We start from the raw sequence: 25,489 nt of genomic DNA, 5'->3' as shown, positions 1-25,489 counted from the left end.
AGACCAGCCTGGCCTACATGGCAGAAACCCCGTCTCTACTAAAAATACAAAAATTATCTGGGTGGGGTGGTGCACACCTGTAATTCCAGCTACTCGGGAGGCTGAGGCAGGAGAATCACTTGAACCTGGGAGGCGGAGGTTGCAGTGAGCCAAGATCATGCCGCTGCACTCTAGCCCGGGTGACAGAGCGAGACTCTGTCTCTAAAAAAAAAAAAAAAATCTTGTTTCATGAGGGCAGTGGTTCTTGGATGGGAGAGGGAGTGGGGAAGTAGAGTGGAGAGAATTTGATTGGCAAGTGGCATGAACTCTTTGAAAAAGCTTTATGTGTTATTTATTCTCTGCACAATTTGCAAGTCATCATTTTAATAACTTTTAGTTGACAAATAATTATCACATACTTCTATTTAAGGCATGGTGCTAGGCACAGAGCCAGGAGAGAGGGCTTAAAAATTCAACTTCAGTTGACATTGCTAGTTTTGTTAGTCATGTTCAGAGCACTGTGGTTATGTTAGAGGAATGCATGTGAAGTGTTTATGAGTGAAATGATGTCAGGGATTTGCTTTAAAACACACCAGCAAAAAATAAAATAGGGGAAAGGAAAGATAAACATATTAACTGACAAAACTAACAATCATTGAAGATAGATGATGGGTTCCTATTAGTTTATTATAGCATCTTTACATTTTTGTATACTTTAGAATATTTCCACAATAAAAAGTTTTTTAAAATTACTTTCAACTGGGTGAGGTGACTCATGCCGGTAATCCCAGCACTTTGGGAGGCTAAGGCTGGTGGATCACTTGAGGTCAGGAGTTCCAGACCAGCCTGGGCAACATGGCAAAACCGCGGCTCTACAAAAAATAGAAAAATTAGCCTGGCATGGTGGTGCATGCCTGTAGTTCCAGCTACTTGGAAAGCTGAGGTGGGAGGATCCCTTGAGCCCAGGAGATTGAGGCTGCAGGGAGCCATGTTTGTGCCACTGCACCCGAGCCTGGGCAAGAGAGTGAGACCCTGTCTGAAAAACGAAAACAAACAACAACAACAAAAAACTTCCTTTTTTTTAGCTTTTTAAAAACAGTTACAAAGAAACCGCCACCAAACCTTCGTTTTTGTTTTATAATAGTGTTGGCCTATCTAGTCTGTCCTACTATATGGCAGAGTCACTGGTGGTAAGATAGAGTTATTTATATTGATTTTCCAAACACAGGGTACTTATTTCTTTTGACCGTGATATCGGAATCAAAGGTATAATATTTAAATGCTTTAACGCTTTTTCGTTTTGTATCCTTTATATAAGTTGAAGCAGTTGGAGGGAAGGCCTTGCCGTGTATCGTTGATGTGAGAGATGAACAGCAGATCAGTGATGCAGTGCAGAAAGCCGTCAAGAAATTTGGAGGTAACAACTTCATTCTGAAAAAATTATTGAATATTGGTAAAATAAAGGTATAACTATAATGTTAATTTAAAAATTTGTTTTGATTCTTGTATTTTCTGAGTCATTGGAGAAATAATGTATTTGTTCACGCAGAACATGGTTTAAAAGCATCTGATGAGGCCGGGCGCGGTGGCTCACACCTGTAATCGCAGCACTTCAGGAGGCCGAGGCAGGCAGGTCACTTGAGGTCAGGAGTTTGAGACCTGACCCGGTCAACAAAAATACAAAAATTAGCTGAGCATGGTGGTGTATGCCTATAATCCCAGCTACTCAGGAGACTGTGATGGGAGAATTGCTTGAACCTGGGAGATGGCGGTTGCAGTGAGCTGAGATTGCACCACTGCATTCCAGCCTGGGTGATAGATTAAGACTCCATCTCAAAAAAAAGAAAAGAAAAAAAAGTGTAGAATGATAGACTGTGGAGACTGGGAAGAAAGAAGGGATGGAAGAGGGGTGGATGAAGGGAAATTACTTAATGGGTACAATGTTTGCTGTTTGGGTGATGGATACCCTACAATCATGGACACTTCACAATCTATGCATGTGAGAAAATTGCACTTGTACCTTATACATTTATTTTTGAAAAAAATTCTTCTTTTATATGGTTAAATCTCATCTTCACAAAGTCAGTTCCCTCACCATACCAACTAGTCAGAATTATATTTTTCTTTCTCTGATTTCTTTTTTTTTTTTTTTTTTTTTTTTTTTTTTTTTTTGAGACTGAGTCTTGCTCTTGTCACCCAGGCTGGAGTGTAGTGGCATAATCTTGGCTTACTGCAACCTCTGCCTCCCAGGTTCAAGCAATTCTCCTGCCTCAGCCTCCTGAGTAGCTGGGATTACAGATGCCCGCCACCACGCCCGGCTAATATTTGTATATTTAGTAGAGACAGGTTTCGCCACATTTGCCAGGCTGGTCTCGAACTCCTGACCTCATGATCCACCCACTTCAGCCTCCCAAAGTGCTGGGATTACAGGCGTGAGCCACCATGCCCGGCCTCTCTGATTTCTTAAAACATTCCTTTGATCCTTACCTTGTACTATTTTAGATCTTAGTATTTCTTTTCTCCCCAATTAGTTGAAAAGTTCCTAGAAGAGAGGTGTTGGGGATTGAGCTAAGACTTTCATGGTATTGTAGTAGTGCACCTAGGCATGTCCAAATCCTGCCTAAACCATTACCACTCTCCCCACTAATGTTCTGGAGGACGATGTGTACATGTGAGGGACAATGGCCAGTGGAAAATGAGGTAATGCTTCAGTGTTAGCAGGGCTGTACTTATAATCCCAGTACAGAGTGCTGTGGGGTGCTGGACTGAAGCACGAGCTTTGGCTCAAGTGGGGCCTCTTCCCTTAAATCCAAAATCTTACCCCTAGCTGGCAGCCTTTCCCAAAGAAATGTGAATGCCTGTGTCAGAAGAGGAGAGAAAATGCAAAATGATGTTTGTCCAACTGATAGGACCCTAATTGTGAAATGTGCCACACTCAACTGCAGGATATTTTATCTAAAATGACTTTACCTAGTAGTAAAAGTGGTTAACTAGTGCCACTTAGGATTTGATGTAATTAGTTTATCCACTAATTTTTGGGGAGGAACTAAGGGGAGAAAGCTGACTTTTCAATTCTCCCATATTCATTCAGTTTTAGTTCTTTTTTTTTTTTTTTTTTTTTTTTTTAAACAGGGTCTCACTCTGTCACCCAGACTGGTGTGCAGTGGCATGATTGTGGCTCACTGCAGCCTTGGCCTCATGGGCTCAGGTGATCCTCCAACCTCAGCCTCCTGAAAAGCTGGGACTATAGGCGCCCACCATCAGGCCTAGCTAATTTTTGTATTTTTAGTAGAGATAGGGTTTCACCATGTTGGCCAGTCTGGTCTCAAACTCCTGACCTCAAGGGATCCACCCGCCTCAGCTTCCCAAAGTGCTGGGGTTACAGGCATGAGCCATTGTCCCTAGGCTTGCGTTTATTATTTAACTTTTAAAAATTGTGGTAAAATACACATAACATAAAATTTACCATCCTATTTTTCAGTGTACAGTTCAGTGACGTCCAAGTTTATTATATTGTTACACAACTATCATTAAGTGCACCTTACAAAGAATAATGAAGACCAGATAGAAACAAATAAAAAATGTTTGACATAGTTTTTGTATTTTACCATTTTCCTTTAATGTTATTTCACTAAGCATATAACTGTAAACAAAACTTGTTGCTTATAGGTGGAAGCTAGATAGAATTTGCAGAAATAGTAGTTACTTTGGTTTATTTTTTGTGTGTGTGTGTATGAGTCACTAAAACAAAATTGATCCACTTTGATGATTTGCCTGGGATTGAAACAGTAGGTCTTTATCTTTTCCCAGTTCTCAGGACCAGAAAGGAGCCTTTCCCTTTAAGTGAGGGGCCTTGGGGGAAGGGAGACTACTATGCTTGGAAGGAGGACAGGCCTTTGAAACTTCATGCTAGAGAGGAAGGAAGACTTTAAGGAATTTGATCCAAGGTTTATGGAGACAGGGAGGGACAACCAGGAGGTAAGAGAACAGATAAGAGTGGAAGCTACAAACCACCAAAGACTAAGCCTCCTTTTAGTTTCATGTGGAGCTCTGGCAATTGGCTATGTCTCCATTGTACTAGAGACAATCATGCAGGTGCTATTTTGAAACAGCTACCAGTCTTGCATTGGTAGTGTTCAGTCATATTATCTAAAAGACGTACAGCCACGCATTGCTTAATGATGGGGATATGTTCTGAGAAAGGCATTATTAGGCAATTTTATGATCGTGTGAATGTAGTGTAATTACAGAAACCTAGATAGTCTAGCTGACCACATACCTAGGCTGTATGGCATAGCCTATTGCTTCCAGGCTATAAGCCTGTATAACATGTTACTGTACTGACTACTGTAGGCGTTTGTAACCCAACAGTAAGTATGTATCTGAACATATTTAGACAGAAAAAAGATAAAATAAAAATATAGTGTTATCATTTTAAGGGACCATGTTGCATATATGGTCCATTGTTGACTGAGATGTTAGGTGTGGTACATGACTGTATTTGTCAATCAACTGAGGGTTCAGAAGAGAGTAAATGCTTTTTTGGTGTGTGATAAAAAGTCTTACATTAAAAGGAAATTGATTTTTCAATTTTGAAAACAGGAATTGATATTCTGGTAAATAATGCCAGTGCCATTAGCTTGACCAACACACTGGACACACCTACTAAGAGAGTGGATCTGATGATGAACGTGAACACCAGAGGCACCTACCTTACGTAAGTTTGCAAGAAGAGTTGTGGGGGAGGATGTTGTGGTATTCTCTCAGGGAACTTACTTAGTTGTAAACAGATTTGAGTCAAATTAACAGTGTAGTTCAAAATCTAGTCAATCCTTATAAAGGCCTAAAAGTCCTTCATTCGGTCAATAGTATTATATTTTATTTTATTATTTTTTTATATATATTTTTTTGAGATGGAGTTTCGTTCTTGTTGCCCAGGCTGGAGTGCAGTGGCACGATCTCAGCTCCCTGCAACCTCTGCCTCCCAGGTTCAAGCGATTCTCCTGCCTCAGCCTCCCGAGTAGCTGGGATTACAGGCGCCCACCACCATACCCAGCCAATTTTTTGTATTTTTAGTAGAGACAGGGTTTCACCATGTTGGCCAGGCTGGTCTTGAACTCCTGACCTCAGGTGATCCACCCACCTTGGCCTCCTAAAGTGCTGGGATTACAGGCATGAGCCACCACACCCGGCCCAATAGTATTTTAAATAGCTTTATTTGGAGCTCCTTTTCTCTATGAATTTAGGAGAGACCTAAGTAGGCTGAGTGCGGTGGCTCACACCTGTAATTTCCACACTTTGGGTGAGGGGAGGATTATTGGAGGCCAGGAGATCGAGACTGGGATGCACAAGATGGCAAGACGCTGTCTCTACAAAAAAAAAATTTTTAAATCAGGCAGGCATAGTGGTGTGTGCCTACTGAGACTGTGGTGGTGGTCTCATTTACTCAGGAGGCTGAGGCAAGAGGATCCCTTGAGCCCAGGAGTTTGAGGCTGCAGTGAGCTATGATCATGCCACTGCACTCCAGCCTGGACAGAGAAAGACTCTGTCTCCAAAGGAAAAAAAAGGACTAAAGTGTAGCTCAAGCATTTTCTCAAATATTTGCATGTGTAAATACTTACATGTATACTCTGTCTTTCATAGGACACAGTCCTTTCATAGAACTGTTTCTGATTACTGAAGCCAGCAATAGTCTTCTTCCTCTGAAAAAGAACTGGAGTTAAATAAAAAAAAAAAAAAAGGCTTAGGTTTTAGTTATTTAAATAACAGTAAGGTCATTCTCATTATGAATCACACTTTGTTGTAACCAATAAAAAGGCTAACACTTTTTTGGGCTTTGCCGGGGAAATGTAGAATATCAAATGAAAGAACATAGTCCTGATCTGTTCTGGATTCATCAGACAACTCATCTTATTGTCCATTTATTTATTTGTTTATTTACCCTCTGGTTCTATCATTTTCTATGTGAGTATCAGGATACACCAGGGTAGAACTTGCTTCTGTACCTTACGTGTATCTTGTTACACACAGAACAGGTGGTTAGGAGCTCAGACTTTGGAATAAGACTGCTTGGATTCAAATCTTAACACTCACCCTTCATGACTTTCTATTTTGTGACCTTGGACAAGTAACTTAACTTCTTGCAGATTCAGTTTCTTTACTTTTAAAATGGCAATAATAAAGTAGAATGTTATAGGGTTGGTCATGAGGGTTAAATATCTAAGTTATTAAGTTAGAGTCCTGAATTTTTCCCTCAGGTATGTTTTGTTGGGTCTGCAAAACTTGGCCCAGACAGTGTTAAAACAAAATTATTTTCATGAGTTACCTACATTCAAAGTTTTATTAGTTAGGGCCAGGCAGGGCGGCTCATGCTTGGAATCCCAGCACTTTGGGAGGCTGAGCCAGGCAGGTCACTTGAGCCCAGGAGTTCAAAACCAGCCTAGACAACATGGCAAAACCCTGTCTCTACAAAAAATAGAAAAATTAGCTGGGGATGGTGGCACATGTGCCTGTAGTCCCAGCTACTCAGGAAGCTGAAGTGGGGGGATTGCCTGAATCTGGGAGGTGGACGTTGCTGTGAGCTGAGATCACGCTACTGCGCTCCAGCCTGGGCAACAGAGCGAGACCCTGTCTCAAGAACTTTATTGGTTGCTTATGTTGAAAAAACTAGAAGATTTATATAAAAGTCCAGATTCCTAGCTTTTCTTGAAATGTTAGAAGATCTGGCCACATAGAGAAGCATTACCACATGGCAATAGTTGCTGTAGCTGAGTGGCAGGGTATCAACTACCTCATTAGATGGGGCCAGAGCTCTGTTGTCTTCTGGATGCTGAGGACAGGCTAACAAGTTATATCATTGTGTTTACACTGTTGTTTTTTCTTATATGAAAGAGGAAAGTGAAATATTTCTCATAACCACATCTCTCTCTGAAGTAGGAAAATGAGACTTATGCCAAGAGGGCTGTATATTCAAGTAAAATGGGTGAAAGCTTACTTGTTTGTACATATGAGGCATATTTCTACAAATTCACTATGTAAGGTATGTCTCTATTGAATGAAACCATATTGAACCCGACCATAGCAAGAATTATGGCAACTGGCTGGGCATGGTGGCTTGTAATCCCAGCACTTTGGGAGGCCAGTGCAGGCAGATCACCTGAGGTCAGGAGTTTAAGACCAGCCAGGCCAACATGGTAGAAACCCTGTCTCTACTAAAAATACAAAAAATTAGCCAGGCATGGTGGTGCACACCTGTTACTCGACTACTCTGGAGGCTGAGGCAGAAGAATCGCTTGAACCCAGGAGGCAGAGGCTGCCGTAAGCCAAGATCGCACCACTGTACTCCAGCTTGGGCGACAGAGTGAGACTCTGTCTCAAAAAGAAAAAAAGAATTATGGCAAGCGTATAGATTGTAGTGAAAAACTTGAACTAGAAAAGGAATTCATTTTTCAAGAGTTTGTGTTTCTTTTCAAATAAAATAGGCAATGTTGCTATGTGATACTGTCATGGTACTAGAAAAAATTATATGGGAATCAAAATCTTTTACAGCTGGCAACTTTGTGAAATAAGTTCAATTGAAAGTTAAGTATTTGTTTAAACAAATGCTTAAAAATATAAACCTAGCCAGGAATACTATTGCTCAACATGTTAAACTAAGGCTTAGTTAAGGGCATGTTGTGTGAATAAGTTTAATGATTTATGGCAGTTTCTATTGTAGATGATGAAGCCACAGATATACATATACAGGTTGAGTATCCCTGGTTTGAAAATCCCAAATCCAGAATGCTCTGAGATCTGAAACTCTGAGCGCTGACTCAACGCTCAAAAGAAATGTTCATTGGAACATTATGGATTTCAGATTTTTGGAGTAGGGATGTTGAACTGGTTAAGTATAATGCAGATATTTCAGAATGGAATCTGAAACAATTCTGCTCCCAAGCATAAGGGTTACTAAACTTGTACCACACACCTAGGTATATGGCGTCAGGAGAATTTCGAAGTGATTAAAAAGGTTTTAGACTGGGTATTCATGACATGAAATGACTTCTAAGGTATTGACAGATATCTTGGCAAGTTTAAGGTAGATTTGTCAAAACTAGTAATCATAACTAGAGACAGTGCTGTAGTAGTGGTCAGTGTTAACTTTAGACTTATTAAAAATCTAAACAAATGTAGATATATGTTTTGCAGGGGTGCAGAAATTGTTTGTTCATTGTATCATTTGCTAGGAATTGCTCCCTACTAACAAAGTTAAAAACATACATGTTTTCTTTCCACAAGATGATCAATACAAGTAAAGCACTGAATTTTATGTAGATTTGTCAAAATTGGTAATCATAACTATGGACTTGACGTTTTAAACTGACATTATGACTGATGTGTACATAAATGTATGAGTCTTTTTGTTTTTTTCCTTGTGAAATTATGTCTTTGGAAAGCCCATTTGGCAAAAATAATTTAGTCTACTTTCCTGTATTGAGGTCATTTTTCAAAAATGAAAGTGATGTCTTAACCCACATTTTTAGATGTGAAAGTTCAATTAAAAACAAAATAGACCAGGTGGGGTGGCTCCTGCTTGTAATCTCTGCACTTTGGGAGGCCGAGGCGGGTGGATTACTTGAGCCCAGAAGTTCGAGACCAACCTGGGCAACACAGTGAACCCTGTCTCTATTTAAAAAAAAATTAAAGTTAAAATTAAAACTCTTGCACAAAGATTCTGTTCACTATTGAAAGTGCCTACCTTTATAAACAGCTGCGTAAAAAAAAATCCACTAAATAAAATTAAATATTGCTCCCAGTTAAAAGCAGATTGCAATGCCAAATGAAAGACCTCACACTGACCTTTGGGTCAAAGAAAAGTGTCAGAGTTTTGGCCTTCTATGAAAGGTATGTTATAAAATGAAAATTCATAATGAAATATTTCTATTTTGGCCAGGCAGGCGGTGGCTCACACCTGTATTCCCAGCACTTTGGGAGGCTGAGGCGGGTGGATCATGAGGTTGGGAAATCAAGACCATCCTGGCTAACACAGTGAAACCCTATCTCTACTACAAATACAAAAAATTAGCTGGGCGTGGTGGCGGGCGCCTTGTAGTCCCAGCTACTCGGGAGGCTGAGGCAGGAGAATGGCGTGAACCCGGGAGGCGGAGCTTGCAGTGAGCTGAGATCGCGCCACTTCACTCCAGCCTGGGCAACAGAGTGAGACTCCGTCTCAAAAAAAAAAAAAAAGGTGGATTGGCCCGGCATGATGGCTCACGCTTGTAATCCTAGTACTTTGGGAGGCTGAGGTGGGTAGATCGCTTGAGTCCAGGAGTTTGAGACAAGCCTGGGCAACATAGCAAGACCCTGTTTCTAAAAAAAAAAAAAAAAATTACAAAAACTATCCAGGTAGCTGGGCATGCTGGCACATGCCTGTAGTCCCAGCTACTTAGGAGGCTGAGGTGAGAGGACCGCTTGAGCTGGGGAGGTAGAGGCTACAATGAGATGTGATCATACCACTGCACTCCATCCTGGCAGCAGAGACACCCTGTCTTAAAATTAAAAAAAAAAAAAAGAAAAAGGAGAAGTTAGCTGGTAGCAGTGGTTCACACCTGTAAACCTGTAATCCTGGCACTTCGGGAGGCTGAGGTAGGAAGAGTGCGTGAGTCCATGGGGTTCAAGACCAGCCTGGGCAACAATGCTAGACCCTATCTCAAAAAAAAAAAAAAAAATTACAAAAATTAGTGGAGCATGGTGGTGCACACCTGTAGTTCCAGCTACTCGGAAAGCTGAGGCGGGAGGATTGCTTGAGCCCAGGCGCCCAGGAACTCAAGGCTTTAGCAAACTGTGATTGAGCCATGCACTCCAGCCTGGGCAACAGAGTGAGGCCCCGTCTCTTTAAAAAAAAAAAAAAAAAAAAAAGTGGAGAAATTTAGAAAGCTGTTTAATTTGACTTGTATTTTCTTTTGCTTTCAGATCTAAAGCATGTATTCCTTATTTGAAAAAGAGTAAAGTTGCTCATATCCTCAATATCAGTCCACCACTAAACCTAAATCCAGTTTGGTTCAAAGAGCACTGTGGTAGGTGGTAGGGTGAGGGGATGGTTTGTGCTTAATTTGTTTTGAATTAAATCTGTGTATGTCTGATGTAATCATAATCTGCACATAACAATCAGCATTGAATTCTCTATGCCAAATCATTAAGTGGCATTTGGAAAGCAGATTCTTAATCTTTTATCTGTAATTTAAAAAAAACTGAGGCATAATTTACATTCAATAAAATGCCCAGCTCTTAATGGTTCAGTTTGATGAATTTTGAGAAATGTATATAACCAACATCCAAATCAAGATACAGATTTTTACCATTTCAGAAAGCTCTTTCATTTCCCAATGAGTGTGTTTTACTGTGTGTAATTTATTCGTCTATAAAGTTGGTTAAAAACTATCTATGGGATACTTTATTTTTCTTAGCCAGGTATGCACCTGTAGTCCTAGCTACTTGGGAGGCTGAGGTGGGAGGATCGCTTGAGCCCAGGAGTTTGAGGCTGCAGTGAGCTATGATCATGGTATGCACTCCCGCCTGGGTGACAGAGAGAGACCCTGACTCAAAAAAAAAACAAACACGACCAAAAAAAAAAAAAAAAAACTATTACCTTTCATAGCATACCAGTGGTTTAAGGTAAATATGCTAAGCAACAAGATTTACGTATAGGTGCCTCCTTTAAAATAGTTGTACCAAACACTTAGTTTTTATTTCAGCACAATTCACTAACATTTGGAAAGGCACTTGGAATGGGAACCCACAGAGCAAAACTGAAAGTTGTTTCGCTTTAATTGACTAGGTTAAATACATTTGCAGCCTTTTGTAATGATTGTTTTACTAGCAGCAGTTTCCCTTTAAATAAACACTTTCATACTTAAAAAAAAAAAAAGAGTCCAGACATGGTGGTTCAGATCTGTAATCCCAGCACTTTGGGAAGACGAGGCAGGCAGATCACTTGAGGCCAGGAGTTTGAGACCAGCCTGGCCAACATAGTGAAGCTCCATCTCTACTAAAAATACAAAAATTAGCTGGGCATGGTGGCACACACCTGTAATCCCAGCTGCTCAGAGGCTGAGGCACAAGAATCACTTGAACCAGGGAGGTGGAGTTTGCAGTGAGCCAAGATCACACCACTGTGCTCTAGCCTGGGCAACAGAGTGAAACTGCGTCTCGAAAAAAAAAAAAAAAAAAAAAAAAAAAAGGTGTAACATATTAAGAAATAATAATGTAATTTACCCTTATAGTATTAAGAAAAATGAAAGTTTATTACTGTCACTTTTATTTTAATCAAATATTAGGAGGGAAATATATAAAACGATTTCATCTCTGTTCACTTCTATAAAAACTGTTCTTTAGAAAATAGTACATTTAAAAGTTATATTTTATATTATTGAAAAGAATTCTCAAAAATATATCAGGGAGGCTGAGTGTGGTGGCTCATACCTGTAATCCCAGCACTTTGGGAGACCAAGGCAGATGGATTGCTTGAGCCCAGGAGTTCAAGACCAGGCTAGGCAACATGGCAAAGCCCTGTCTCTACAACAAATTGAAAAATTAGTCAGGCTTGGTGGCACGTGCCCATAGTCCCAGCTACTTGGGAGGCTGAGGTGGGAGGGTCGCTTGAGCCCAGGAGGTAGAGGCTGCAGTGAGTCATGATTACACCACTGCACTCCAGCCCAAGTGATAGAGTGAGACCTTGTCTCAAAAAAAAGAATATGTGTATACATATGTATATATGTATGTGTGTCTGTATACATGTGTGTATTACTGTTTTCTTCCTGATATATATCTGTGTGTGGATATGTTGTATGTATATACATGTGTATACATATATGTATACACATGTATATACATATATGTATACACACACATATACACATATATGTATATACATACATACACACATATATCGGGAAGAAAATAGTAATAGAAAAATTGGTTATTTCTACTCACAAGTTAATCAAATTAATTTCTTTTATAATTAGATTATTATTTTTTGTGCTTCTTTCAGCTTATACCATTGCTAAGTATGGTATGTCTATGTATGTGCTTGGAATGGCAGAAGAATTTAAAGGTGAAATTGCAGTCAATGCATTATGGCCTAAAACAGGTATGTATTTTTAAAAACTTCATTTGGTAGATTTTCATGTATTGTCCCTGACACTTATTATTTTTTTGATCCAGGGTGGAGTGCAGTGGTGTGATCTCGGCTCACTGCAACCTCTGCCTCCCGGGTTCCAGCAGTTCTTGTGCCTCAGCCTCCCAAGCAGCTGGTCTCAATCCTTTGACCTCGTGATCTGCCAGCCTCGGCCTCCCAAAGTGCTGGGATTACAGGTGTGAGCCACTGTGCCCGGCCTCTTCATTACATTTTAAAAATTTTTTTTGTATTTTTTTTTAGTAGAAAGGGGGTTTTGCCACGTTTGCCAGGCTGGTCTTGAACTTCTTGCCTCAAGTGATACAGCCTCCTCGGCCTCCCAAAGTGCTGGAATTACAGGCATGAGCCACTGCGCCAGCCTCATTACATTTTTTAAAACACTTCTAGGCCAGGCGCGGTGGCTCACGCCTGTAATCCCAGCACTTTGGGAGACGAAGGCGGGCGGATCACAAGGTCAGGAGATTGAGACTATCCTGGCTAACACGGTGAAACCCCGTCTCTACTAAAAATACAAAAAATAGCTGGGCATGGTGGCGGGTGCCTGTAGTCCCAGCTGCTCGGGAGGCTGAGGCAGGAGAATGGCATGAAACTGGGAGACTGAGCTTGCAGTGAGCCGAGATCGCACCACTGCACTCCAGCCTGGGAGACAGTAAAACTCCGTCTTGGGAAAAAAACCACAAAAACAAAGAAAAATCACTTCTACTGATGGCAAATTGGAATCTTTTTCACTGAATTTGCCGGCAGAGGGGGTTTCTAGGAAGATGACTACTGGAAGTCATGTCCCTGCTATCCCTTCCATTCCCCTGATTGGAGCAGCTGCTACGGTGGTGGGCAGGTAGGACTAGGAAGGAAGGAGTAGGACTTGATTCTGTAAGAGAAGGAACTTGAGAAGCTTGTGAAAGACTGTTCTCTCTGAGCTAGAGGACAGAATGGAGCCAGGGCAGAGAACTTGAGAAAGAACAGATACTCAGAAGTTCCTGGAGAGGGCTTTGACCATGGAGATCTGAGGACTCAACGGGGTGGCTCAACAGGCAAGGTAAGTATTTCCTATCCTTGAGGTGTGGAAGTGAGGAGACCTTGGAGACTTCATCAAGTCCCAAAACAGATTCAGTGACTAGTATATCTGATATGATAACTTACTACTGCTGGCAATGCTGGCATCGTTTAAACTATCCTGGTGACAGAGCGAGACTGTCTCAAAAAAAAAAAGCTACATAAGGGTGAACAGTGCTATGAGGAAACAAAGAAAAATGGTAGTACAGCTAAGAGGACCCAATATCCAGACACAGAAAAAATAAACAGAATACCCAGAATAGTAGTTTTCAGTGAAATAAAACTGCTAAAGAAACAGAAAATACCTCAGTTCAAAAAGAAAAATCATAACATAAGAGATTGAATTATAGTATGAAAAATGCTTTCTGGAACTAAAAATAGATTGTGTTTTTAAAATACATAATGGGCCGGGTGCGGTGGCTCATGCCTGTAATCCCAGCACTTTGGGAGGCCCAGACGGGCAGATCACGAGGTCAGGAGATTGAGACCATCCTGGCTAACACGGTGACACCCCGTCTCTACTAAAAACACAAAAAATTAGCCGGGCGTGGTGTCGGGCGCCTGTAGTCCCAGCTACTCGGGAGGCTGAGGCAGGAGAATGGCGTGAGCCCGGGAGGCGGAGCTTGCAGTAAGTCGAGATGGCGCCACTGCACTCCAGCCTGGGCGACAGAGCGAGACTCCGTCTCAAAAAACAAACAAACAAACAAAAAAAACAAATAAAATACATATATGTATATAGTAGTTGAAGGGTTGGATGTTGAGTAACACCTGAGTAAGCAGCTTGGATAGTCTACTGCAAGAAATATCTCAGAAGAGCAAAAACACCCTGAAGAAAATGGAGAGAGGCTTAGAGGACACATCCAGGGAACTTCACATGCAAATATCAGAAGTCCCAGAAGGATATCTGGAAAGAGAACAAATAGAGGAGAAACAATAATTGAATGACTAATAGGAAACAATTCCCTTGAGCAGAAGAAAGACCGATATGGATGTAGACTAAAAGGTTGACCAGATTTGAGGCTGAATTTATGAGGGGGAGAAAGACATCTGGGAGAACTTCAGAATTTCAAGGATAAAAAAATCTTCCAAGCCTTCAGGCAGAATATATGTTACTTACAAAGGAAAAAGATTGCAGACTCTTTTATCTTCAATGCCAGAAACTAGAAGGCAGTGGAATAACATCTGTACGTTACTGATGGAAAGGGATTCAGCCAAGATAGTTATTTATTGACAAGATGAAGGGAAGATATGTGGATATGCTACCACACTTGAGAAGAGTCTTATAGAAAGGGCTGTTAACCAAGCAGCAAATCTGTCAGAACAGAGAGTTTTCAAGATAGGAGTCAGAAAAAAAGAGGAGAGAAAATAATGGCTAGCAAATAAACCTGTAGTATATTTAATATATGGTCAAATGTACATGGATTACCTAGAATAACTGGGAATATGAAATACAGGTACCAAATATCAACTCTCTACATTGAAGAGATAGGAGAAGAGAAAAGTTTAATACTTGTCTGTAGTATAGGCGCCTGCCGCTGTGCCCGGCTAAATTTTGACTACACTGTCTTCAAAACCTAGATTTTGGGGAAGAGGGAAATGTGGAAGTCATTGAATTCTTTTCTTTTCTTTCTTTTTTTTTTTTTTTTTTTTGAGACGAGTTTTGTTCTTGTCACCCAGGCTGGAGTGCAGTGGCACAATCTTGGCTCACTGCAACCTCTGCTTCCCGAGTAGCTAGGACTACAGGCGTGCACTATCACGCCCAGCAAATTTTTGTATTTTTAATAGAGAGGGGGTTTCACCATGTTGGCCAGACTGGTCTCAAACTCCTGACCTCAGGTGATCCACCTGCCTCGGCCTCCCAAAGTGCTGGGATTACAGGCATGAGCCACTGCACCAGGCCAGAAGTCACTGAATTCTGAAGGACTCATATGAGCATGGGAAGATTAGGGAAGGGAACGCTTTCTCACCGTCTCGTTTTGAGGCAGCTACAATTCTAGATAGTGTCTTTGTTGTTGTTGTTTGTTTGTTTTTTGAGACAGTCTCACTCTGTTGCCTAGGCTGGAGTGCAGTGGCGCAGTCGGCTCACTGCAACCTCTGCCTCTGAGGCTCAAGTGATTCTTGTGCCTCAGTCTCCCAAATGGCTGGGATTACAGGCACTCGCCACCATGCCCAGCTAATTTTTGTATTTTTAGTAGAGATAGGGTTTCACCATGTTGGCCGGGCTGGTCTTGAACTCCTGAACTCAGATGATCCTCCTGCCTTGGCCTCCCAAAGTGCTGGGATTATAGGCATGAGCCACCACACACACCCGCCCTAGATGGTATCTTTTAAAAAAATTATATTTTCTGTTTGGTGATAGGGTGTAGAAATGTTTTTGCATTTAAACATTATAGGCAGCTATCTTTCTAAACTTTCTTGTTGAGTCTAATAATTTAGAGTCTCTTGGATTTTCTGTGCAGGTAATCATATAATCTATAATAACATTCCAATTCTTATGTCCTTGGTTTCTTTTTTTCTTGCTTTACTGCACTCTCTTCTCTCCTTCTCTCTAGCCTTCACTAGTAGTTTTCTCTTGACTTATTGAGAGCCCAGCAGTGCTTTTAAAAAATGCTTATTGCTTATTTATAGTTTTATTGTAATGAGACAGCCCTTTAGAGTTTATAAGTCATCATATAGTTGATACATGAACAATGCGGTGTTAGGGATGCCAGCCCCCAGCAGCGAAAAAAAGAAAACGTATTTCCAGAAGCAGAAGACTAGTCCTATCCATTTTTAGTTAGATATATTACTAGATATTTTATATATATATATATATATATATATATTTTTTTTTTTTTTTTGAGATGGAGTCTTGCTCTGTCGCCCAGGCTGGAGTGCAGTGGCGTGATCTCAGCTCACTGCAAGCTCCACCGCCTCCCGGGTTCACGCCATTCTCCTGCCTCAGCCTCCCGAGAAGCTGGGACTACAGGCGCCCGCCACCACGCCCGGCTAATTTTTTTTTGTATTTTTAGTAGAGACGGGGTTTGACCGTGTTTGCCAGGATGGTCTCGATCTCCTAACCTTGTGATCCACCCGCCTCGGCCTCCCAAAGTGCCGGTATTACAGGCGTGAGCCACCGCACCCAGCCAATTTTTTTTTTTTTTTTTTTTTTTTTTTTTTTTTTTTGAGACGGAGTCTCGTTCTGTCGCCCAGGCTGGAGTGCAGTGGCGCGATCTCGGCTCACTGCAAGCTCCGCCTCCCGGGTTCCCGCCATTCTCCTGCCTCAGCCTCACTGCAAGCTCCGCCTCCCGGGTTCCCGCCATTCTCCTGCCTCAGCCTCCTGAGTAGCTGGGACTACAGGCGCCGCCACCGCGCCCGGCTAATTTTTTGTATTTTTAGTGGAGACGGGGTTTCACCGTGGTCTCGATCTCCTGACCTTGTGATCCGCCCGCCTCGGCCTCCCAAAGTGCTGGGATTACAGGCGTGAGCCACCGCGCCCGGAGTCTGGCTCTGTCGCCCGGGCTGGAGTGCAGTGGCCGGATCTCAGCTCACAAGCTCCGCCCCCCGGGTTTACGCCATTCTCCTGCCTCAGCCTCCCGAGTAGCTGGGACTACAGGCGCGCCGCCGCCTCGCCCGGCTAGTTTTTTGTATTTTTTAGTAGAGACGGGGTTTACCGTTTTATCGATCTCCTGACCTAGTGATCCGCCCGTCTCGGCCTCCCAAAGTGCTGCTTTGTTTTCAATATATTTTCTAATTTGTTAAAGTATATATAAATATAAAAATGATATATCTTTATTACAAATATACTAGTAAACTGAACTCTCTTATTAGTACTAAAAAGTTTTCTGCAGATTCTCCTAGTTTTTTTAGGTTTAAAGTCTTATCACAAAAAGTGACAATTGTGTTTCTGCCTTTTCCTTATATGTTAAATTATGTTTCCTTTTCTTATTAGATTAGCTAATCCTTTTAGAACAATGTTGAATAGTAACAATGATGGGATGTATATTTGTTGTGTTCTTGTCAATAATGGGAAGGCTTTTCTTTTCATCATTATATATACACAGTTTCTTCCCTTTTTTTAACTTCAGTTCTTGCATCCTTTCTACTACTTAATGCTGTGTTAGTATTAAATGTGATAGTTAAGGCATTAAGGTCTTACTTGATTTGCTGGAAATTTTTGTGTAATGTTCCTATCTACCAAGTGGACTTGGTAAGTTGGTAACTTATACTGAACTACCATAAAATCTCCATGTAAGTTTTTAAATGCTTAATAAAATTGAAATATTACTTTTTAGTCATATCTCAAACTTGGAACTATTGGAGAATTAAGCAGTAACATATTGTTTCTGCCGTTAGTGGTTTACAAATTTTGTTAGGGCAAATAAATCATATAAATATAATGCAGCCAGAGAGGTAATCTACCTAGATACTCTTCAAATGTTTGAACTCTTGATTGTAAAGTTGCAAATAGGCTTCCATAATCTATTAATTATGGAAATTAGTTCCATCTGTATCTTCTCTTCTGTGAGAGCCTTTGAGCTTTCATATTCTCAGTGTCACATTTTGTTAATTTTCTTTTTAGCACACTTATTCTGTATTCCAGATTCTCAATTAACCATATAATATAGTTCAGGTAAAGAAATGATAGAACTGATTTTTATTTATTTATTTTGAGATAAGATCTTGCCCTGTTACCCAGACTGGAGTGCAATGGCATGATCACAGCTCACTGCAGCCTTGACCTCCTGGGCTCAAGCCATCTTCCTGCCTCAACCTCCTAAATAGCTAGGACCACAGGCACATACCACCATGCCCAGCTGTTTTTTTTTTTTTTGAGACGGAGTCTCGCTCTGTCGCCCAGACTGGAGTGCAGTGGCTGGATCTCAGCTCACTGCAAGCTCCGCCTCCCGGGTTTACGCTATTCTCCTGCCTCAGCCTCCCGAGTAGCTGGGACTACAGGCGCCAGCCACCTCGCCCGGCTAGTTTTTTGTATTTTTTAGTAGAGACGGGGTTTCACCGTGTTAGCCAGGATGGTCTCGATCTCCTGACCTAGTGATCCGCCCGTCTCGGCCTCCCAAAGTGCTGGGATTACAGGCTTGAGCCACCGCGCCCGGCCCGCCCAGCTGGTTTTTTAGTTGTTTTTTTTTTTTTTTTTTTTTTTTTTTTTGTGGAGATGGGTTCTTGCCATGTTATCCAGGTTGGTCTCGAACTCCTGGGCTCAGGAAACCCTTGCACCTCGGCTTCCTAAATTGTTGGGATTACAGGCGTGAGCTACTGTGCCCTGCCAGAACTAATTTTGATAAAATATCCAAACGTCACATTAGTATTTAAAATTACTCAGTTTCTCTTTGCTTCTTTGGGCTTGTGGCACTCTGGCCACCCCCATCTGGCTGTGATAGCCTCTATAGTCCATGGGCTGGCACTTTGCTCATCTTTTAAAGTTTCTTTTCCTACCCAATCCCCACTTTCTGGTAAGGCTTTTTTTTTTTTTTTTTGAGACAGAGTCTTGCTCTGTCACCCAGGCTGGAGTGCAGTGGCATGATCTCAGCTCACTGCAACCTCCGTCTCCCGGGTTCAAGCGATTCTCATGCCTCAACCTCCCAAGTAGCCGGGACTTCAGGAGCCTTTTACCATGCCTGGCTAATTTTTGTAATTTTAGTAGAGATGGGGTTGCGCCATTTTGACCAGGCTAGTCTCAAACTCCTGACCTCAGGTGATCCACCCGCTTTGGTCTCCCAAAGTGCTGGGATTATAGGCATGAGCCACCACTCTCTGCCCTGGTAAGGTTTCTCTGAGGTCTGTTAGGTGTACATCCTGCAGCTTATTGGTTTAAAATGTACTAGCCTTTGGTGTAGTCTCTTTGGGGCTGATTGGGAGAAAGAAAAATCAATAGTGCAACTGTTTTGATACTGAATATTGACAAGTGTCTTTATGAACTAAAGAACCAGTCCCTCGAAAAAATAAAAATAAAATAATTCAGTTTCTGTATTGCACATATTCTTCTTAGCTGTGTGAGCTGCAGTAGCTGTCTGTACCTAGTTTCCCCTTATATAAAATTCAGTATTATAAATAACCTCTAAAGCCCTTTGTTGCATATTTTTCAAACTTTTACTTATGAAAAAAGTCAAACATATGTACAAACATGTATACAAGTAGGGAGACTAGTACATCATGTACAATTCCGCTTCAGCAATTTCACCACATGGCCAATCTAGTTTTATCGGCCCTCCCACCTCCATCTCCCTTTAAACCCACTTCTTTTTTTGTTGTTGTTGTTGTTGAGACAGAGTCTCGCTCTGTCGCCCAAGCTGGAGTGCAGTAGCCGGATCTCAGCTCACTGCAAGCTCCGCCTCTCGGGTTCATGCCATTCTCCTTCCTCAGCCTCCCAAGTAGCTGGGACTACAGGCGCCTGCCACCACGCCCGGCTAATTTTTTGTATTTTTAATAGAGACAGCGTTTCACATTATTAGCCAGGATGGTCTTGATCTCCTGACCTCGTGATCCACCTGCCTCAGCCCCCCAAAGTGCTGGGATTACAGGCGTGAGCCACCGCGCCTGGCCAGTCTCAAGTGTTTTTAATCTAAAGCAGTTACACTCATTTTTTTTTCTTGCCACTTATTTCTTGAAAAACCAGGTTGTTTATCTTACAGGATTTCTGTCATTCCAGATTTTCCTGATTCTCCCAGTCGTATCATTTAACGTCTTTCTGTATCCTCTAAGGACCCTTATATTAGTATATTGTTTATTTCCATTCTTCTTTCTTCTGGCATTATTTTGTTTATTCATTCATCATCCAACAACTATTGATTGGATGGTTATCATGAAGTAGACATGGGTACTGGGGATACTTCTTTGGCCTTTTTACCTAGTGTATGTCTAGGTTGGTAGAAGTTAGGTTTTAAAAGCATATTTAATCCAGCATTTATGCAAAGTATTATTAAAGCCCTGGTGGTACTCTTGAACTGAACTGCCACATATAGCTGTGTGAAACATATCCAGAGTTCTAGTTTAGGAATAAATGATTTCTTTTCATTGTTGCTTCCTGTCTGCTATGTACTGGATAAAGGGAGTTCCCCAGCTCCAAGCAGTACTGAAAATTCTATGGCCTGTGGTGTAGATGAGGGGAAACAAGGGGTTATGGGTGAGAATTTACCGAGTACTGGGGCATGCTGCTGAGGTAACTCTTAGGAATATTTGAGGGTTGCAGCCAGTTTTCCAATCACCATCTTTTTCTTCTAAGTAGTCCAGGAATCAATTTGGTTAAATTCCTTTCTTCTGCAATTTGGCCAACACTCCTTTCTTTCCTGGTCCCCACTGTGGGACCAAAACCATGTTTTATTGCTTCTTTGTTTCCTTTATGTTTCTGTAGCAGATAATTCTTTTAAGATTTTCAGAAGAGTGATGTTTTTCGCAGTGGGGAAAAAGAGAGTGAAAAAGGCACTTCTTCAATATTTCTCAAACTGTATGTCAAGACTCATTGGTGAGTCATGAAATCAATTTAGTGAGGCATGAAATCAATTTAGTGGATTGTGAAATTGATTTAGTGAGTAGCAGCCAGAGTTGTTTTGTTGTGTTTTTTTTTTTTTTTATTATTATTTCTAGTGGAATCGAATAGAAAATATTAGAGTGCATTGCACAGAGGAAGGGTCAGTATTGTTTCATAAGCTTTTGTTTCATATATAAGTGTCATATATGAAAATGTTACCTATTATGGGTCACAGCCAAAAAAATTAAAAGCTCACAGTTTATCGTGTCTCTCTTTTTCAACTTCTTTGCCTTTTCTCACCCTATCGCAATCACCCTCCCTCACATCATTGTTGTCATGAAAGTTGATATAGAGAGTTAGGAAGTATAGTTAGAAAGGGAAGTCTCTTAGGTAACAAAGTTCTAACACATTATTTTCCCTCTTTGTACCTCCCTTATATTACTTGTCACTTTCTCTTTTTTTATTTTTGAGACAGTCTCGCTCTGTTGCCCAGGCTGCAGTGCAGTGGCGCGATCTTGGCTCACTGCAACCTCTGCCTCCCGGGTTCAAGCGATTCTCAGGCCACAGCCTCCCAAGTAGCTGGGATTTCAGGCGCACGCCACCACGCCCAGCTAATTTTTGTATTTTTAGTAGAGATAGGGTTTCACCATGTTGGCCAGGCTGATCTTAAAGTCCTGAGCTTAGGAGATCTGCCCGTCTCAGCCTCCAAAAGTACGGGGATTACAGGCATGAGCCACTGTGCGCAGCTGACTTCTCACTTTACATTCGTTCATTTCCGAAACGTTCATTCTTACATGCCAGGCACAGTTCTCTGCACTATTCACTTGTTACGCGTTTGACAGATAATTTATTAACTGTCTACTTGGTGCAAGGCAAGGCCACATGGGTACTAAGATGAATGTGACACAATCCCTACCCTCAAAGAGTTTACCATTTAGTATGGGAGATTTAAGAGTTTGTTACCACCACTTGTACTTTGTCCTCCCCCCACTTTCCTTTATTTCCGCACCTGTAGGTCTTTGGGATCCTGGGGTAACAAAGTCAGAAAAAGCCTTCTTTAACTCTTAAGAATTTTAAATTTTATTCATACAATAAACATTCATTGGACCCTTATTTTGTGCCAAGCTGTGTTCTGTTTGCTGAAGATACATCAGAGATCAAAAGAGATAACAATCTCTGTCCTTATGGAACTTACAGTCTAATTGGGAGAGATACAACAGACAACATGATGAATGGCAAAGTATATAGTATGCTAGAAGGTAATATGTTATGAAAAATAGAACAAAGGAAGGGGGATTGGAGTCTCAGCCATTGAGGAAGGAAGGTGGTAATTTAAAATAGGGTAGAAGGGTTTGGCATTAGGCCAGGAGCAGTGGCTCCTGCTTGTAATCCCAACGCTTTGGGAGGCCAAAGCAGACCGATCGCTGGAGCCCAGGAGTTCGAGACCAACCTGAGCAACATGGCAGAACTCCGTCTTTACAAAAAGTAGCAGGGTGTGGTGGTGTGTGCCTGTCATCCCAACTACTCAGGGGGCTGAGGCAGGAGGATCACCTGAGCCTTAGGAGTTCAAGGCTGCAGTGAGCCATGATCGTACCACTGCACTTCAGCCTGGGCAACAGAGTGAAACCCTATCTCAAAGAAAAAGAAAGAAAAGAGATGTTTGGTCTTTCTGAGAGTGCCAAGCCCTAACTATCAGACCACCAGGGAAGGTAGGTTTGGCCTTTCTGAGAAGGTGACATTTGAGCATAGACTTTGACATTTGAGCATATGGTTAGTCTTAGGGGTAATACGGTTAGCCAAAGCTTATCTGAGGGAAAACCTGCAAGGCAGAGGAAGCAGCAGTGGATAGGTCCTGTGGACTAGTATGACTGGCATGATGCAAGAGCAGGGAGAAGACCAGTGTCGCCAGAGTGAGGGGAGAGGAGTAGAAAATGAGATGATGTCCATAAGGAAATGGGGATCAGATGTTATAGGCCCTTGCCAAGACTTGGTCTTAGATTACTCTGGGTGAAATGAGGAGCTGTTTCAGGATTTCAAGCAGAGAAGGGACCTGATCAAACCTAAATGTTTAAAAAACCTCTCTGGCTGTTCTGATGAGCCTTGATTCCTTTTTTTTTTTTTTTTTTTTTTTTTTTTTTGAGACGGAGTCTCACTCAGTCACCCAGGCTGGAGTACAGTGGCACGATCTTGGCTCACTGCAAGCTCTGCCTACTGGGTTCACGCCATTCTCCTGCCTCAGCCTCCCGAGTAGCTGGGACTACAGGTGCTGGCCACCTCGCCCAGCTAATTTTTTGTATTTTTAGTAGAGATGGGGTTTCACCGTGTTAGCCAAGATGGTCTCGATCTCCTGACCTCGTGATCCACCCGTTTCGACCTCCCAAAGTGCTGGGATTACAGGCGTGAGCCACCGCGCTCAGCCAAGCCTAGATTCTTGAGGGGCAAAGGGGGGAACAGTTGGGAGGCTATTGCAGGAAGTGAGGCACAGATTTTGGTGGCTGTGACCAGGATGACAGCAGTAAAGGTGGTGGAGAGTGGCCAGATTCTGATATATTTTCAAGGTAGAACCAACAATATCTGCTGATGGATTGCCTTTGGGACGTGAGAGAAAGAGTCAAGGGTGACTCCAAGATTTCTGGAAAATAGCCAGGTGCGGTGGCTCACATCTGTAATCCCAGAACTTTGGGGAGGCCCAGGTGGATGAATCACCTGAGGTCAAGAGTTCAAGACCAGCCTGGCCAACATGGTGAAACCTCATCTCTACTAAAAATACAAAAAATTAGCCTGGCTTAGTGATGCGTGCCTGTAGTCCCATCCACTCAGGAGGCTGAGGCAGGAGAATTGCTTGAACCTGGGAGGTGGAGGTTACAGTGAGCTGAGATCACGCCAGTGCACTCCAGCCTGGGTGAGAGAGTGAGACTCCAACTCAAAAAAAAAAAAAAAAAAAATTAAATTAAAAAAATAAAGATTTCTGGCTTGAGTTACTAGGACGGTGGAGACTATCTCCATCTCAGGAATTGAGATGGAGAAAGCTGCACGTAGAGCAGATGGAGGGCAAGCTTAGGAATTCAGTGTGGGGTGTTGTGTTTGAACACCCAAGCGGGGACAGTCATTAGACAGCAGGGCTTGTGAATAGGGGTCAGGAGAGTGGTCCAGGCTGGAGATAAAAATCTGTGGGTTATCAACATATAGAAGGCATTAGAAGCCACAAAACTACACGATACCATCTAGGCAGTGAGAAGAAGAGAAAGGACCATTGCCCATTTCAACATTGAAAGGTTGGCAAGAAGAGGAAGACCCACATAGGAGAGTAAAGTAGGAAGAAACCCAGAGGAGATGAAAGCTGGCTGAAGAAACTGTTCCAAGGAGAATGGGGAGTGATACAGTTTGGATGTTGTCTCCACCTAAATCTCATGTCAAAATGTCATCCCCAGTGTTGGAGGTGGGGTCTGGTGGGAGCTGATTGGATCATGGGGACAGCTTTCTCATGAACGGTTTAGCACCATCCTCCTTGGTACTGCCCTCACCATAGTGAGCAAGTTCTTATCTGGTTTTTAAAAGTATGTAGCACACCCCCTCGCTCTCTTGTTCCTCCTTTAGCCATGTGATGTGCCTGCTCCTTCTTCACCTTCCGCCATGAGTACAAGCTCCCCAAGGCCTCCCCAGAAGCCAAGTGATGTTGGAGCCATGCTTGTACAGCATGCAGAACTGTGAGCCACTAAACCTCTTTTAAAAATTACCCAGTCTTGGCCGGGCGAGGTGGCTCAAGCCTGTAATCCCAGCACTTTGGGAGGCCGAGACGGGCGGATCACGAGGTCAGGAGATCGAGACCATCCTGGCTAACACAGTGAAACCCCGTCTCTACTAAAAATACCAAAAAAAAAAACTTAGCCGGGCGAGGTGGCAGGCGCCTGTAGTCCCAGCTACTCGGGAGGCTGAGGCAGGAGAATGGCGTGAACCCGGGAGGCGGAGCTTGCAGTGAGCTGAGATCCGGCCACTGCACTCCAGCCTGGGTGACAGAGCGAGACAACGTCTCAAAAAAAAAAAAAAAAAAAAAAAAAATTACCCAGTCTCAGGTATTTCTTTTTTTTTCTTTTTTTTTTTTTTTTGAGACGGAGTCTTACTCTGTTGCCCAGGCTGGACTGGAGCGCAGTGGCTCGATCTCAGCTCACTGCAACCTCTGCCTCCCAGGTTCAGGTGATTCTCCTGCCTCAGCCTCCCGAGTAGCTGGGATTACAGGCGTGCGCCACCACACCTGGCTAAGTTTTTTGTATTATTAGTAGAGACGGGGTTTCACCATGTTGGCTAGGCTGGTCTTGAACTCCTGACCTCAAGTGATCCACCCACCTCGGCCTCCCAAAGTGCTGGGATTACAGCCGTGCCCAGCCTAGGTATTTCTTTATAGTAATGCGAGAACAGACTAATATAGGGAGTGATCAATTGTGTCAGATTATGCTGATAGTTCTTACAAAATGGGACTGATCATCGGGTTTAGTAGTCTGTACATCTTCACATCACTTACAGCATTTGTAATTATTAATTTATAATTATGGTTATTTAATGTCTTCTTTACTAGAATGAAAACTTCTTGAGGATAGGGACAGTGTTTGCTTTGTTCGTTTTATTGTAGTCATTGTAGATAAATATTTGATGACATTCAATAAATATTTGATGAGTGAGTAAATGAGTGAATGAATGTGCAATATGATTACCTTCTGCCTGGCTCCAAAATATTGTGGACAAAGCTTATATAACAGGCAGAATGTTCTGTATCAGGGAATATAGAGGGCATTATCAGGATCAGCAGGAAAAATCAGCTC

At 42.2% G+C, this 25,489-nt stretch overlaps 1 protein-coding gene across 1 annotated transcript in view; it reads left to right on the top strand.

Annotated features, from left to right (window-relative positions):
• The window catches only part of HSDL2 (hydroxysteroid dehydrogenase like 2), an 82,210-nt gene that overhangs the window by 17,381 nt on the left and 39,340 nt on the right, over positions 1 to 25,489 (top strand). The window contains exons 3-6 of the mRNA XM_050761024.1: positions 1,298 to 1,396; positions 4,582 to 4,696; positions 9,934 to 10,037; positions 12,011 to 12,109. Of these exons, the coding sequence (XP_050616981.1) occupies positions 1,298 to 1,396; positions 4,582 to 4,696; positions 9,934 to 10,037; positions 12,011 to 12,109 (417 nt within the window). The remainder of the gene's footprint in view (positions 1 to 1,297; positions 1,397 to 4,581; positions 4,697 to 9,933; positions 10,038 to 12,010; positions 12,110 to 25,489) is intronic.

Source organism: Macaca thibetana, chromosome 15 (assembly GCF_024542745.1).
Source record: "Macaca thibetana thibetana isolate TM-01 chromosome 15, ASM2454274v1, whole genome shotgun sequence".
Classification (NCBI taxonomy): Eukaryota; Metazoa; Chordata; class Mammalia; order Primates; family Cercopithecidae; genus Macaca; species Macaca thibetana.
The sequence above is the reverse complement of the archived record's forward strand: the minus strand, read 5'-3'. Positions and strand labels throughout refer to the sequence as shown.